Source organism: Pseudophryne corroboree, assembly GCF_028390025.1.
Source record: "Pseudophryne corroboree isolate aPseCor3 chromosome 3 unlocalized genomic scaffold, aPseCor3.hap2 SUPER_3_unloc_38, whole genome shotgun sequence".
NCBI lineage: Eukaryota > Metazoa > Chordata > Amphibia > Anura > Myobatrachidae > Pseudophryne > Pseudophryne corroboree.
In genome coordinates this window covers 252005-266192 of record NW_026967528.1, presented here as the reverse complement: position 1 = coordinate 266192, position 14188 = coordinate 252005, and the positions used below count along the sequence as shown (strand labels likewise).

Here is a 14188-nt window from a genome sequence, read left to right as displayed (position 1 = left end):
GGGCTGTGCAGTAATATAACATCGCCTGTGCATACATTTAGGTAACACTGAGAGATCATGTGGGATTACTAGAGGTGATATGGGCTGTGTAGTAATATAACATTGCCTGTGCATACATTTAGGTAACACTGAGAGATCATGTGGGATTACTAGAGGTGATATGGGCTGTGTAGTAATATAACATCGCCTGTGCATACATTTTGGTAACACTGAGATCATGTGGGATTACTAGAGGTGACATGGACTGTGCAGTAATATAACATCGCCTGTGCATACATTTAGGTAACACTGAGAGATCATGTGGGATTACTAGAGGTGACACGGGCTGTGCAGTAATATAACATCGCCTGTGCATACATTTAGGTAACACTGAGAGATCATGTGGGATTACTAGAGGTGATATGGGCTGTGCAGTAATATAACATCGCCTGTGCATACATTTAGGTATCACTGAGATCATGTGGGATTACTAGAGGTGACATGGGCTGTGCAGTAATATAACATCGCCTGTGCATACATTTAGGTAACACTGAGAGATCATGTGGAATTACTAGAGGTGACATGGGCTGTGCAGTAAGATAACATTGCCTGTGCATACATTTTGGTAACACTGAGATCATATGGGATTACTAGAGGTGACATGGACTGTGCAGTAATATAACATTACCTGTGCATACATTTAGATAACACTGAGACCATGTGGGATTATTAGAGGTGACATGGGCTTTGCAGTAATATAACATCGCCTGTGCATACATTTAGGTAACACTGAGAGATCATGTGGAATTACTAGAGGTGACATGGGCTGTGCAGTAATATAACATTGCCTGTGCATACATTTTGGTAACACTGAGATCATGTGGGATTACTAGAGGTGACATGGACTGTGCAGTAATATAACATCGCCTGTACATACATTTAGGTAACACTGAGAGATCATGTGGGATTACTAGAGGTGACATGGGCTGTCCAGTAATATAACATCGCCTGTGCATACATTTAGGTAACACTGAGATCATGTGAGGTTACTAGAGGTGACATGGGCTGTGCAGTAATATAACATCGCCTGTGCATACATTTAGGTAACACTGAGATCATGAGGGATTACTAGAGGTGACATGGACGGTGCAGTAATATAACATCGCCTGTGCATACATTTAGGTAACACTGAGAGATCATGTGGGATTACTAGAGGTGACATGGGCTGTGCAGTAATATAACATCGCCTGTGCATACATTTAGGTAACACTGAGCTCATGTGAGGTTACTAGAGGTGACATGGGCTGTACAGTAATATAACATCGCCTGTGCATACATTTAGGTAACACTGAGAGATCATGTGGGATTACTAGAGGTGACATGGGCTGTGCAGTAATATAAAATCGCCTGTGCATACATTCAGGTAACACTGAGAGATCATGTGGGATTACTAGAGGTGACACGGGCTGTGCAGTAATATAACATCGCCTGTGCATACATTTAGGTAACACTGAGAGATCATGTGGGATTACTAGAGGTGACATGGGCTGTGCAGTAATATAACATAGCCTGTGCATACATTTACGTAACACTGAGAGATCATATGGGATTACTAGAGGTGACATGGACTGTGCAGTAATATAACATCGCCTGTGCATACATTTAGGTAACACTGAGATCATGTGGGATTACTAGAGGTGACATGGGCTGTGCAGTAATATAACACCGCCTGTGCATACGTTTAGGTAACACTGAGAGATCATGTGGGATTACTAGAGGTGACATGGGCTGTGCAGTAATATAACATCGCCTGTGCATACATTTAGGTAACACTGAGAGAACATGTGGGATTACTAGAGGTGACATGGGCTGTGCAGTAATATAACATCACCTGTGCATACATTTAGATAACACTGAGACCATGTGGGATTACTAGAGGTGACATGGGCTGTGCAGTAATATAACATCGCCTGTGCATACATTTAGGTAACACTGAAAGATCATGTGGGATTACTAGAGGTGATATGGGCTGTGTAGTAATATAACATCGCCTGTGCATACATTTAGGTAACACTGAGATCATGTGGGATTACTAGAGGTGACATGGGCTGTGCAGTAATATAACACCGCCTGTGCATACGTTTAGGTAACACTGAGAGATCATGTGGGATTACTAGAGGTGACATGGGCTGTGCAGTAATATAACATTGCCTGTGCATACATTTTGGTAACACTGAGATCATGTGGGATTACTAGAGGTGACATGGACTGTGCAGTAATATAACATCGCCTGTGCATACATTTAGGTAACACTGAGAGATCATGTGGGATTACTAGAGGTGACATGGGCTGTGCAGTAATATTACATCACCTGTGCATACATTTAGGTAACACTGAGATCATGTGGGATTACTAGAGGTGACATGGGCTGTGCAGTAATATTACATCACCTGTGCATACATGTAGGTAACACTGAGAGATCATGTGGGATTACTTGAGGTGACATGGGATGTGCAGTAATATAACATCGCCTGTGCATACATTTAGGTAACACTGAGATCATGTGGGATTACTAGAGGTGACATGGGCTGTGCAGTAATATAACATCGCCTGTGCATACATTTAGGTAACACTGAGATCATGTGGGATTACTAGAGGTGACATGGGCTGTGCAGTAATATAACATCTCCTGTGCATACATTTAGGTAACACTGAGAGATCATGTGGGATTACTAGAGATGACATGGGCTGTGCAGTAATATAACACCGCCTGTGCATACGTTTAGGTAACACTGAGAGATCATGTGGGATTACTAGAGGTGACATGGGCTGTGCAGTAATATAACATTGCCTGTGCATACATTTTGGTAACACTGAGATCATGTGGGATTACTAGAGGTGACATGGACTGTGCAGTAATATAACATCGCCTGTGCATACATTTAGGTAACACTGAGAGATCATGTGGGATTACTAGAGGTGACATGGGCTGTGCAGTAATATTACATCACCTGTGCATACATTTAGGTAACACTGAGATCATGTGGGATTACTAGAGGTGACATGGGCTGTGCAGTAATATTACATCACCTGTGCATACATGTAGGTAACACTGAGAGATCATGTGGGATTACTTGAGGTGACATGGGATGTGCAGTAATATAACATCGCCTGTGCATACATTTAGGTAACACTGAGATCATGTGGGATTACTAGAGGTGACATGGGCTGTGCAGTAATATAACATCGCCTGTGCATACATTTAGGTAACACTGAGATCATGTGGGATTACTAGAGGTGACATGGGCTGTGCAGTAATATAACATCTCCTGTGCATACATTTAGGTAACACTGAGAGATCATGTGGGATTACTAGAGATGACATGGGCTGTGCAGTAATATAACATCGCCTGTGCATGCATTCAGGTAACACTGAGAGATCATGTGGGATTACTAGAGGTGACATGGACTGTGCAGTAATATAACATCGCCTGTGCATACATTTAGGTAACACTGAGATCATGTGGGATTACTAGAGGTGACATGGGCTGTGCAGTAATATAACATTGCCTGTGCATACATTTAGGTAACACTGAGAGATAATATGGGATTACAAGAGGTGACATGGGCAGTGCAGTAATATAACATCGCCTGTGCATACATTTAGGTAACACTGAGATCATGTGGGATTACTAGAGGTGACATTGCATGTGCAGTAATATTACATCACCTGTGCATACATTTAGGTAACACTGAGAGATCATGTGGGATTACTAGAGGTGACATGGACTGTGTAGTAATATAACATCGCCTGTGCATACATTTAGTTAACACTGAGATCATATGGTATTACTAGAGGTGACATGGGCTGTGTAGTAATATAACATCTCCTGTGCATACATTTAGGTAACACTGAGATCATGTGGGATTACTAGAGATGACATGGACTGTGCAGTAATATAACATCGCCTGTGCATACGTTTAGGTAACACTGAGAGATCATGTGGGATTACTAGAGGTGACATGGGCTGTGCAGTAATATAACATCGCCTGTGCATACATTTAGGTAACACTGAGATCATGTGGGATTACTATAGGTGACAGGGGCTGTGCAGTAATATAACATCGCCTGTGCATACGTTTAGGTAACACTGAGAGATCATGTGGGATTACTAGAGGTGACATGGGCTGTGCAGTAATATAACATCGCCTGTGCATACGTTTAGGTAACACTGAGAGATCATGTGGGATTACTAGAGGTGACATGGGCTGTGCAGTAATATAACATCACCTGTGCATACATTTAGGTAACACTGAGAGATCATGTGGTATTACTAGAGGTGATATGGGCTGTGCAGTAATATAACATCTCCTGTGCATACATTTAGGTAACACTGAGATCATGTGGGATTACTAGAGGTGACATGGGCTGTGCAGTAATATAACATCACCTGTGCATACATTTAGGTAACACTGAGATATCATGTGGGATTACTAGAGGTGACATGGGCTGTGCAGTAATATAACATCACCTGTGCATACATTTAGGTAACACTGAGAGATCATGTGGGATTACTAGAGATGACATGGGCTGTGCAGTAATATAACATCGCCTGTGCATACATTTAGGTAACACTGAGAGATCATGTGGTATTACTAGAGGTGATATGGGCTGTGCAGTAATATAACATCACCTGTGCATACATTTAGTTAACACTGAGAGATCATGTGGGATTACTAGAGGTGACATGGGCTGTGCAGTAATATAACATCGCCTGTGCATACATTTAGGTAACACTGAGAGATCATGTGGGATTACTAGAGGTGACATGGGCTGTGCAGTAATATAACATCACCTGTGCATACATTTAGGTAACACTGAGATCATGTGGGATTACTAGAGGTGACATGGGCTGTGCAGTAATATAACATCACCTGTGCATACATTTAGGTAACACTGAGAGATCATGTGGTATTACTAGAGGTGATATGGGCTGTGCAGTAATATAACATCTCCTGTGCATACATTTAGGTAACACTGAGAGATCATGTGGGATTACTAGAGGTGACATGGGCTGTGCAGTAATATAACATCACCTGTGCATACATTTAGGTAACACTGAGATCATGTGGGATTACTAGAGGTGACATGGGCTGTGCAGTAATATAACATCACCTGTGCATACATTTAGGTAACACTGAGAGATCATGTGGGATTACTAGAGGTGACATAGGCTGTGCAGTAATATAACATCGCCTGTGCATACATTTAGGTAACACTGAGATCATGTGGGATTACTAGAGGTGACATGGGCTGTGCAGTAATAGAACATCGCCTGTGCATACATTTAGGTAACACTGAGAGATCATGTGGGATTACTAGAGGTGACACGGGCTGTGCAGTAATATAACATCGCCTGTGCATACATTTAGGTAACACTGAGAACATGTGGGATTACTAGTGGTGACATGGGCTGTGCAGTAATATAACATCACCTGTGCATACATTTAGGTAACACTGAGAGATCATGTGGGATCACTAGAGGTGACATGGGCTGTGCAGTAATATAACATCGCCTGTGCATACATTTAGGTAACACTGAGAACATGTGGGATTACTAGAGGTGACATGGGCTGTGCAGTAATATAACATCACCTGTGCATACATTTAGGTAACACTGAGAGATCATGTGGGATTACTAGAGATGACATGGGCTGTGCAGTAATATAACATTGCTTGTGCATACATTTAGGTAACACTGAGAACATGTGGGATTACTAGAGGTGACATGGACTGTGCAGTAATATAACATCGCCTGTGCATACATTTAGGTAACACTGAGAACATGTGGGATTACTAGAGGTGACATGGGCTGTGCAGTAATATAACATTGCCTGTGCATACATTTAGGTAACAATGAGATCATGTGGCATTATTAGAGGTGACATGGGCTGTGCAGTAATATAACATCGCCTGTGCATACATTTAGGTAACACTGAGATATCATGTGGGATTACTAGAGGTGACATGGGCTGTGCAGTAATATAACATCTCCTGTGCATACATTTAGGTATCACTGAGATCATGTGGGATTACTAGAGGTGACATGGGCTGTGCAGTAATATAACATCACCTGTGCATACATTTAGGTAACACTGAGAGATCATGTGGGATTACTAGAGGTGACATGGGCTGTGCAGTAATATAACATCACCTGTGCATACATTTAGGTAACACTGAGAGATCATGTGGGATTAGTAGAGGTGACATGGGCTGTGCAGTAATATAACATCGCCTGTGTATACATTTAGGTAACACTGAGAGATCATGTGGGATTACTAGAGGTGACATGGGCTGTGCAGTAATATAACATCGCCTGTGCATACATTTAGGTAACACTGAGAGATCATGTGGGATTACTAGAGATGACATGGGCTGTGCAGTAATACAACATCACCTGTGCATACATTTAGGTAACACTGAGATCATGTGGGATTACTAGAGGTGACATGGGCTGTGCAGTAATATAACATCACCTGTGCATACATTTAGGTAACACTGAGATCATGTGGTATTACTAGAGGTGACATGGGCTGTGCAGTAATATAACATCGCCTGTGCATATATTTAGGTAACACTGAGATCATGTGGGATTACTAGAGATGACATGGGCTGTGCAGTAATATAACATCTCCTGTGCATACATTTAGGTAACACTGAGATCATGTGGGATTACTAGAGATGACATGGGCTGTGCAGTAATATAACATCGCCTGTGCATACATTTAGGTAACACTGAGATCATGTGGTATTACTAGAGGTGACATGGGCTGTGCAGTAATATAACATCGACTGTGCATACATTTAGGTAACACAGAGATCATGTGGGATTACTAGAGGTGACATGGGCTGTGCAGTAATATAACATCGCCTGTGCATACATTTAGGTAACACTGAGATCATGTGGGATTACTAGAGGTGACATGGGCTGTGCAGTAATATAACATCTCCTGTGCATACATTTAGTTAACACTGAGATCATGTGGTATTACTAGAGGTGACATGGGCTGTGCAGTAATATAACATCACCTGTGCATACATTTAGATAACACTGAGATCATGTGGGATTACTAGAGATGACATGGGCTGTGCAGTAATATAACATCGCCTGTGCATACATTTAGGTAACACTGAGAGATCATGTGGGATTACTAGAGGTGACATGGGCTGTGCAGTAATATAACATCACCTGTGCATACATTTAGGTAACACTGAGAGATCATGTGGGATTACTAGAGGTGACATGGGCTGTGCAGTAATATAACATCACCTGTGCATACATTTAGGTAACACTGAGAGATCATGTGGGATTACTAGAGGTGACATGGGCTGTGCAGTAATATAACATTGCCTGTGCAGTAATATAACATCGCCTGTGCATACATTTAGATAACACTGAGATCATGTGGGATTACTAGAGGTGACATGGGCTGTGCAGTAATATAACATCTCCTGTGCATACATTTAGGTATCACTGAGATCATGTGGGATTACTAGAGATGACATAGGCTGTGCAGTAATATAACATTACCTGTGCATACATTTAGGTAACACTGAGAAATCATGTGGGATTACTAGAGGTGACATGGGATGTGCAGTAATATAACATCGCCTGTGCATACATTTAGGTAACACTGAGATCATGTGGGATTACTAGAGGTGACATGGGCTGTGCAGTAATATAACATCGCCTGTGCATACATTTAGGTAACACTGAGAGATCATGTGGGATTACTAGAGGTGACATGGGCTGTGCAGTAATATAACATCGCCTGTGCATACATTTAGGTAACACTGAGAGATCATGTGGGATTACTAGAGGTGACATGGGCTGTGCAGTAATATAACATCTCCTGTGCATACATTTAGGTAAAACTGAGAGATCATGTGGGATTACCAGAGGTGACATGGGCTGTGCAGTAATATAACATTGCCTGAGCATACATTTAGGTAACACTGAGAGATCATGTGGGATTACTAGAGGTGACATGGGCTGTGCAGTAATATAACATCGCCTGTGCATACATTTAGGTAACACTGAGAGATCATGTGGAATTACTAGAGGTGACATGGGCTGTGCAGTAATATAACATCTCCTGTGCATACATTTAGGTAAAACTGAGAGATCATGTGGGATTACCAGAGGTGACATGGGCTGTGCAGTAATATAACATTGCCTGAGCATACATTTAGGTAACACTGAGAGATCATGTGGGATTACTAGAGGTGACATGGGCTGTGCAGTAATATAACATCGCCTCTGCATACATTTAGGTAACACTGAGAGATCATGTGGGATTACTAGAGGTGACATGGGCTGTGCAGTAATATAACATCACCTGTGCATACATTTAGGTAACATTTAGGAGATCATGTGGGATTACTAGAGGTGACTTGGGCTGTGCAGTAATATAACGTCGCCTGTGCATACATTTAGGTAACACAGAGATCATGTGGGATTACTAGAGGTGACATGGGCTGTGCAGTAATATAACATCGCCTGTGCATACATTTAGGTAACATTGAGAGAACATGTGGGATTACTAGAGGTGACATGGGCTGTGCAGTAATATAACATCGCCTGTGCATACATTTCGGTAACACTGAGAGATCATGTCCACTGTGCGAGCACATCTAGTTGAAATGGACGTGAGTGAAATCTTCCGAACTGAAGCGCTTCGAAAGCCGCCACCATTGTGCCTAAGAGGCGAATGCACAAATGTACTGAGACTGTGCGTGGCTTGAGCACTAATTGAACCAGATGACGAATAATCTGTACTTTCTGTTCTGGTAGGTAAATTCTTAGATTTACCGTATCGAGAATCATACCTAGGAATTTAAGTCGTTGAGACGGAATTAGATGTGATTTCTTGAAGCTGACAATACAACCGTGCTGAACTAGTACATTGTATGTTAGCAACGCATGTTGGAGGAGCATCTGTTGAGACGGAGCTTTGATGAGCAGATCGTCCAAGTACGGAACTATTATCACTCCCAGGGATCTGAGATGAGCTATCATCACAGACATCACTTTGGTGAATACCCGAAGAGCTGACGAGAAGCCAAACGGTAGAGCCTGAAACTGGTTATGGTTTTGCCGTATTGCGAAACGCAAGAACCTCTTATGAGGTGGCCAAATCGGAATGTTTAAGTACGCATCCTTGAGATCTAGCGTAATCATGAATTTCTGTGGCTCTAAACCTGCAATTACTGACCGCAGAGATTCCATCTTGAATCTGTAGTAAGTGATGTACTGATTGAGACCCTTTAAGTTCAATATTGGCCTGACGGAGCCATCCGGCTTTGGTACCACAAACAGACTGGAATAATAACCCTGACCTTGTTGTTGTACAGGGACCGGAATCAAAATTGCTGAATCCAGCACGGACTGAATGGTAATTTGCAGAACCGCCCTCTTGTCGTCCAACAGAGGCAGTCTTGTCTTGAAAAACCGCAGTGACGGGAGACAGTCGAACTCTATTTTGTAACCTTTAACACTAAATTGCGGATCCACCCATCTGTGGATGTCTGGAACCACACCAAATGGAATGTCTGAAGGCGTGCTCCCACAATTGGAGATCCGAGATGGGCTGGGATCCCGTCATGTCACTGGCTTGTCGGTGACCGTAGTGTCCGGACGACTGGTGTTGGTTTGTTGGAAACCACGTGCTCGTCTACCAGGCGTGGCTGTTCATTTACCTCGGCCTCGAAAGGGCTGAGGTCTAAAGGATTTGAACGCCGGGCCAGAGTATTTCCGTCTAGGTACCGTTGGAGGCAATGGTAGGAAAACAGACTTTCCTCCCGTGGCCTCAGAAATCGATTTGTCCAATTCAGGACCAAACAACTTCTCGTCACCATAAGGTAACGCCTCTATACCTCTTTTGACCTCTGCCTCCGCTTGCCAAGAACGCAGCCAGAGTGCTCGTCGTGCTGTAACTAGCGACAATGAAAGGCGAGAAGTGAGCTGACAGACGTCAGTAGAAGCTGTACATAGATAATCAGCAGCTTCACAGATTTGATCAGCGAGATGTATAAGGTGATCGTCATGTAAGGCAAACTCGAGTTCTGTTATCCATACCATTAGCGCCTTAGTTACCCAAATGCCAACCAACCCAGGTCTAAGCAACACACAGGCTGCTATATACATGGATTTTAGCATAGCTTCTATTTTACTGCCTGAAGGGTCTTTAAGCGTAGTAGCAGTTGGTACTGGTATGGTTAATTTCTTCGTAAGTTTTGACACAGACGAATCCACCAATGGCGGATTCTCCCATGTAGATGTCACAGACTCTGCAAACGGGTAACTGGATTTAAATCTGCGAGGTATAGAAAACCGTTTATCCGGATTCTTTTGTGCTTCTACTAACATCTTATTTAGAGATTCCGAAACAGGAAAACACATTGGAGATCTCTGTCGTTTAGTAAAGACGACTTCATCATTTGTCAGCGGCTCCTCAGTTTCTGTAAACTTCAGAGACTGACGTACCGCTCTGATGAGATTATCAATGCCCGGACTGTCAATATCCTTACTATCTGACTGCTGGTCCAATTCGCCTTCCTCGTGCTCATCTTGCGCAGTGAGGTCTGGCATAGAATCCTCAGAATGCAACATAGCAGAAACTGGTAAATCATAAGACAAATGAAATGTATTCCTTCTACCCAAAATGGACTTGGACCTTTGGCAAGGCTGAGACCCCTCCGGTAGTTTTGGCAGTCTCACCCTAGACTCAGATCTTGCCGCTTCCTGCACTTGTCGAGCGGCGGGCAATTCTGATTGCAACCCAGCAATGACATCTGTTAGCATAGCCCATGGAGGGTTCGGAACTGAAACCGTCTTTGAAACCGGAGCGGAAATCGTATTCGTAGCTGAATTCACAAAACATACTGTACATGTGGTAGACCCATCCGGTCACACACTCTTACAGACATTGCAGTGAAACTGCTTTTTAGTTTTTGCTGGTGCCTTACTCATTATGCAGACAATACAATATACAAAGACAGACAACTTGCACGACTCAGTAAAATAGTACTAAGGTGTGTCTATATATATATATATATATATATATATATATATATACCAATTTGTCCAGCCGGCACTCCACAGGATACGTGACTAGCTTGCCAGGGTGCGCTCCAGAGGTCAGTCAGCCTCAATCATATTCTCCCAATAAAAGAGTCACACCTGGACTGTCATTCAGGTGAAGAAACAAGGTGCTTTATTCAATTCAAGAATAAAGCACCTTGTTTCTTCACCTGAATGACAGTCCAGGTGTGACTCTTTTATTGGGAGAATATATATATATATATATATATATATATATATATATATATCTGGGCAAGTGCAGTGCACGTGGCCAGTATTATATGAAATCTGAACCCAAATTCCCACCAACACCCCTGCGCCTCCGGTGGAGAAGTGTTGTAGGACAGGATCTTCCAAACTGAAAGAGAAACAGGATTGAACAGGAAGCATGGTTAAAATGGCCCCCATGCCATGCTTACACTAATAATCACATGTCATTTTATAACACACATTTAAAGTCTACAACCTGTAACCAACTGCATACAAAAGCAACCCTGTTAATACAGGCTTAAAAGCCAATGTAATTATACCACAACCCCTGCAGCCTTGCCTTTCCATGTAAACATACTCTCTCCACCCCTTTGCAGCCGCACTGCTGTGAGAAGACTCGTCCCCCCTCCCCACTGTACTCCGAGTACCGTCGTGAACCGGAGATCTTGAAGGGAGCCACTACGCTCCCTACCCTGTTGCCGCCATTTTCACATCGGCTCCACGCTTGCCAGGGGCTGAAGACTCTTCAGCTCTGCAAGGGGTTGGCGGCATGCTGCTGGGGTGAGCGTTCCCCTGCGGCTGGCAGCGATCTATCCCCTCTGGATCTCAGTGTCCAGTCAGCGGAGATAGTGGCTCATACCCCGCAGGGCGGACACTGCTCCCCCAATCAGTCCCTCGATGCAGGGAGGATGTTGCCAGCAGCCTCCCTGTAATAAAACAAACTCTTAAAATTTTTTTACTAAAGAAGCTCAGTAGATCTCCCCTAGCTGTGACCGGCTCTACCGGGCACATTTTCTAAACTGGGTCTGGAGGGGGGGTCCTGGTGTGAGGAGCCAGTCCACACTGTTGGACTCTTGGGGTGCCGGTGGCTCCTGGTGGGCCCGTCTATGCCCCATGGTACTAATATGGACCCCAGCATCCTCTAGAACGTAAGAGAAAAGTGGTTTATATACAGACCGGCGTGTGCCAATAGTGACACTCTCAGGGCATGTAATACCATAGGCTGATGTACTGCTAGCACACAGTATGGCTGCTGGAGACACACAGTGACATGATGTGAGGGGGAGAGCAGGAGTATAATAGGGGCTGATGGTTCCTGATGTATGAGATACACCAGAGAGTGTGGGGAGGAGACTGGTCAGATCTCTGGGCTGGTAACACACAGTGACATGATGTGAGGGGGAGAGCAGGAGTATAATAGGGGCTGATGTCTCCTGATGTATGAGATACACCAGAGAGTGTGGGAGGATACTGGTCAGATATCTGGGCTGGTAACACACAGTGACATGATGTGAGGGGGAGAGCAGGAGTATAATAGGGGCTGATGGCTTCTGAAGTATGAGATACACCAGAGAGTGTGGGGAGGAGACTGGTCAGATCTCTGGGCTGGTCAGTGACATGATGTGAGGGGGAGAGCAGGAGTATAATAGGGGCTGAGGACTCCTGATGTATGAGATACACCAGAGAGTGTGGGAGGATACTGGTCAGATATCTGGGCTGGTAACACACAGTGACATGATGTGAGGGGGAGAGCAGGAGTATAATAGGGGCTGATGGCTTCTGAAGTATGAGATACACCAGAGAGTGTGGGGAGGAGACTGGTCAGATCTCTGGGCTGGTCAGTGACATGATGTGAGGGGGAGAGCAGGAGTATAATAGGGGCTGAGGACTCCTGATGTATGAGATACACCAGAGAGTGTGGGGAGGAGACTGGTCAGATCTTTGGGCTGGTAACACACAGTGACATGATGTGAGGAGGAGTATAATAGGGGCTGATGGTTCCTGATGTATGAGATACACCAGAGAGTGTGGGCCGGAGACTGGTCAGATCTATGGCTGGTAACACACAGTGACATGATGTGAGGTGGAGAGCAGGAGTATAATAGGGGCTGATGGCTTCTGACTTCCCCACTGGGAAAATACATATTCCTCATTAGTTTGTACTGACAGAGGGTGTAGGATAAGAGATTGTTGTAGTGACTGAGCAAGGAGAATATGTGACTCTTTTCTGTAATAAGTGTTTATTACTCACCTGTGCTGATATCTGTAGGGATTTCCTCCTCCTTACACTGCTGATCACCCCTCACATACGTCTCTTCTTCTCCCTCTATATCTTCTGCCTTCATATCAGTCACATACGTCTGTTCTTCTCCCTCTGTATCTTCTACCTTTATATCAGTCACATACGTCTCTTCTTCTCCCTCTATATCTGCTGCCTTTATATCAGTCACATACGTCTCTTCTTCTCCCTCTACATCTTCTGCCTTTATATCAGTCACATACGTCTCTTCTTCTCCCTCTACATCTTCTGCCTTTATATCAGTCACATACGTCTCTTCTTCTCCCTCTATATCTGCTGCCTTTATATCAGTCACATACGTCTCTTCTTCTCCCTCTACATCTTCTGCCTTTATATCAGTCACATACGTCTCTTCTTCTCCCTCTACATCTTCTGCCTTTATATCAGTCACATATGTCTCTTCTTCTCTCTCTGTATCTTCTGCCTTCATATCAGTCACATACGTCTCTTCTTCTCCCTCTATATCTTCTGCCTTTATATCAGTCACATACGTCTCTTCTTCTCCCTCTGTATCTTCTGCCTTTATATCAGTCACATACGTCTCTTCTTCTCCCTCTATATCTTCTGCCTTTATATCAGTCACATACGTCTCTTCTTCTCCCTCTATATCTTCTATTTTAATATCAGACAGACGTTCTACCTAAAAAAAACCAAAAAAACATTATAATGACATTTGCATACAGTCAGACTAGACTGAGGTGAAACAGTATAATATCAGTGTATAAGACACACAGCTCCTCTACAGATCATATAGTGATAGTCACTTTGGTATATT

General features: G+C 43.6%; 1 protein-coding gene across 1 annotated transcript in view; it reads right to left on the bottom strand.

The window, feature by feature from the left end:
* Nucleotides 1–13913, bottom strand: part of LOC134984133 (oocyte zinc finger protein XlCOF22-like) — a 41331-nt gene extending 27418 nt beyond the window's left edge. Inside the window, exon 1 of the mRNA XM_063949758.1 lies at nucleotides 13366–13913. Within this exon, the coding sequence (XP_063805828.1) occupies nucleotides 13366–13843 (478 nt within the window). The 5' untranslated portion in view covers nucleotides 13844–13913. The remainder of the gene's footprint in view (nucleotides 1–13365) is intronic.
* Between the last annotated feature and the right edge of the window lie 275 nt (nucleotides 13914–14188).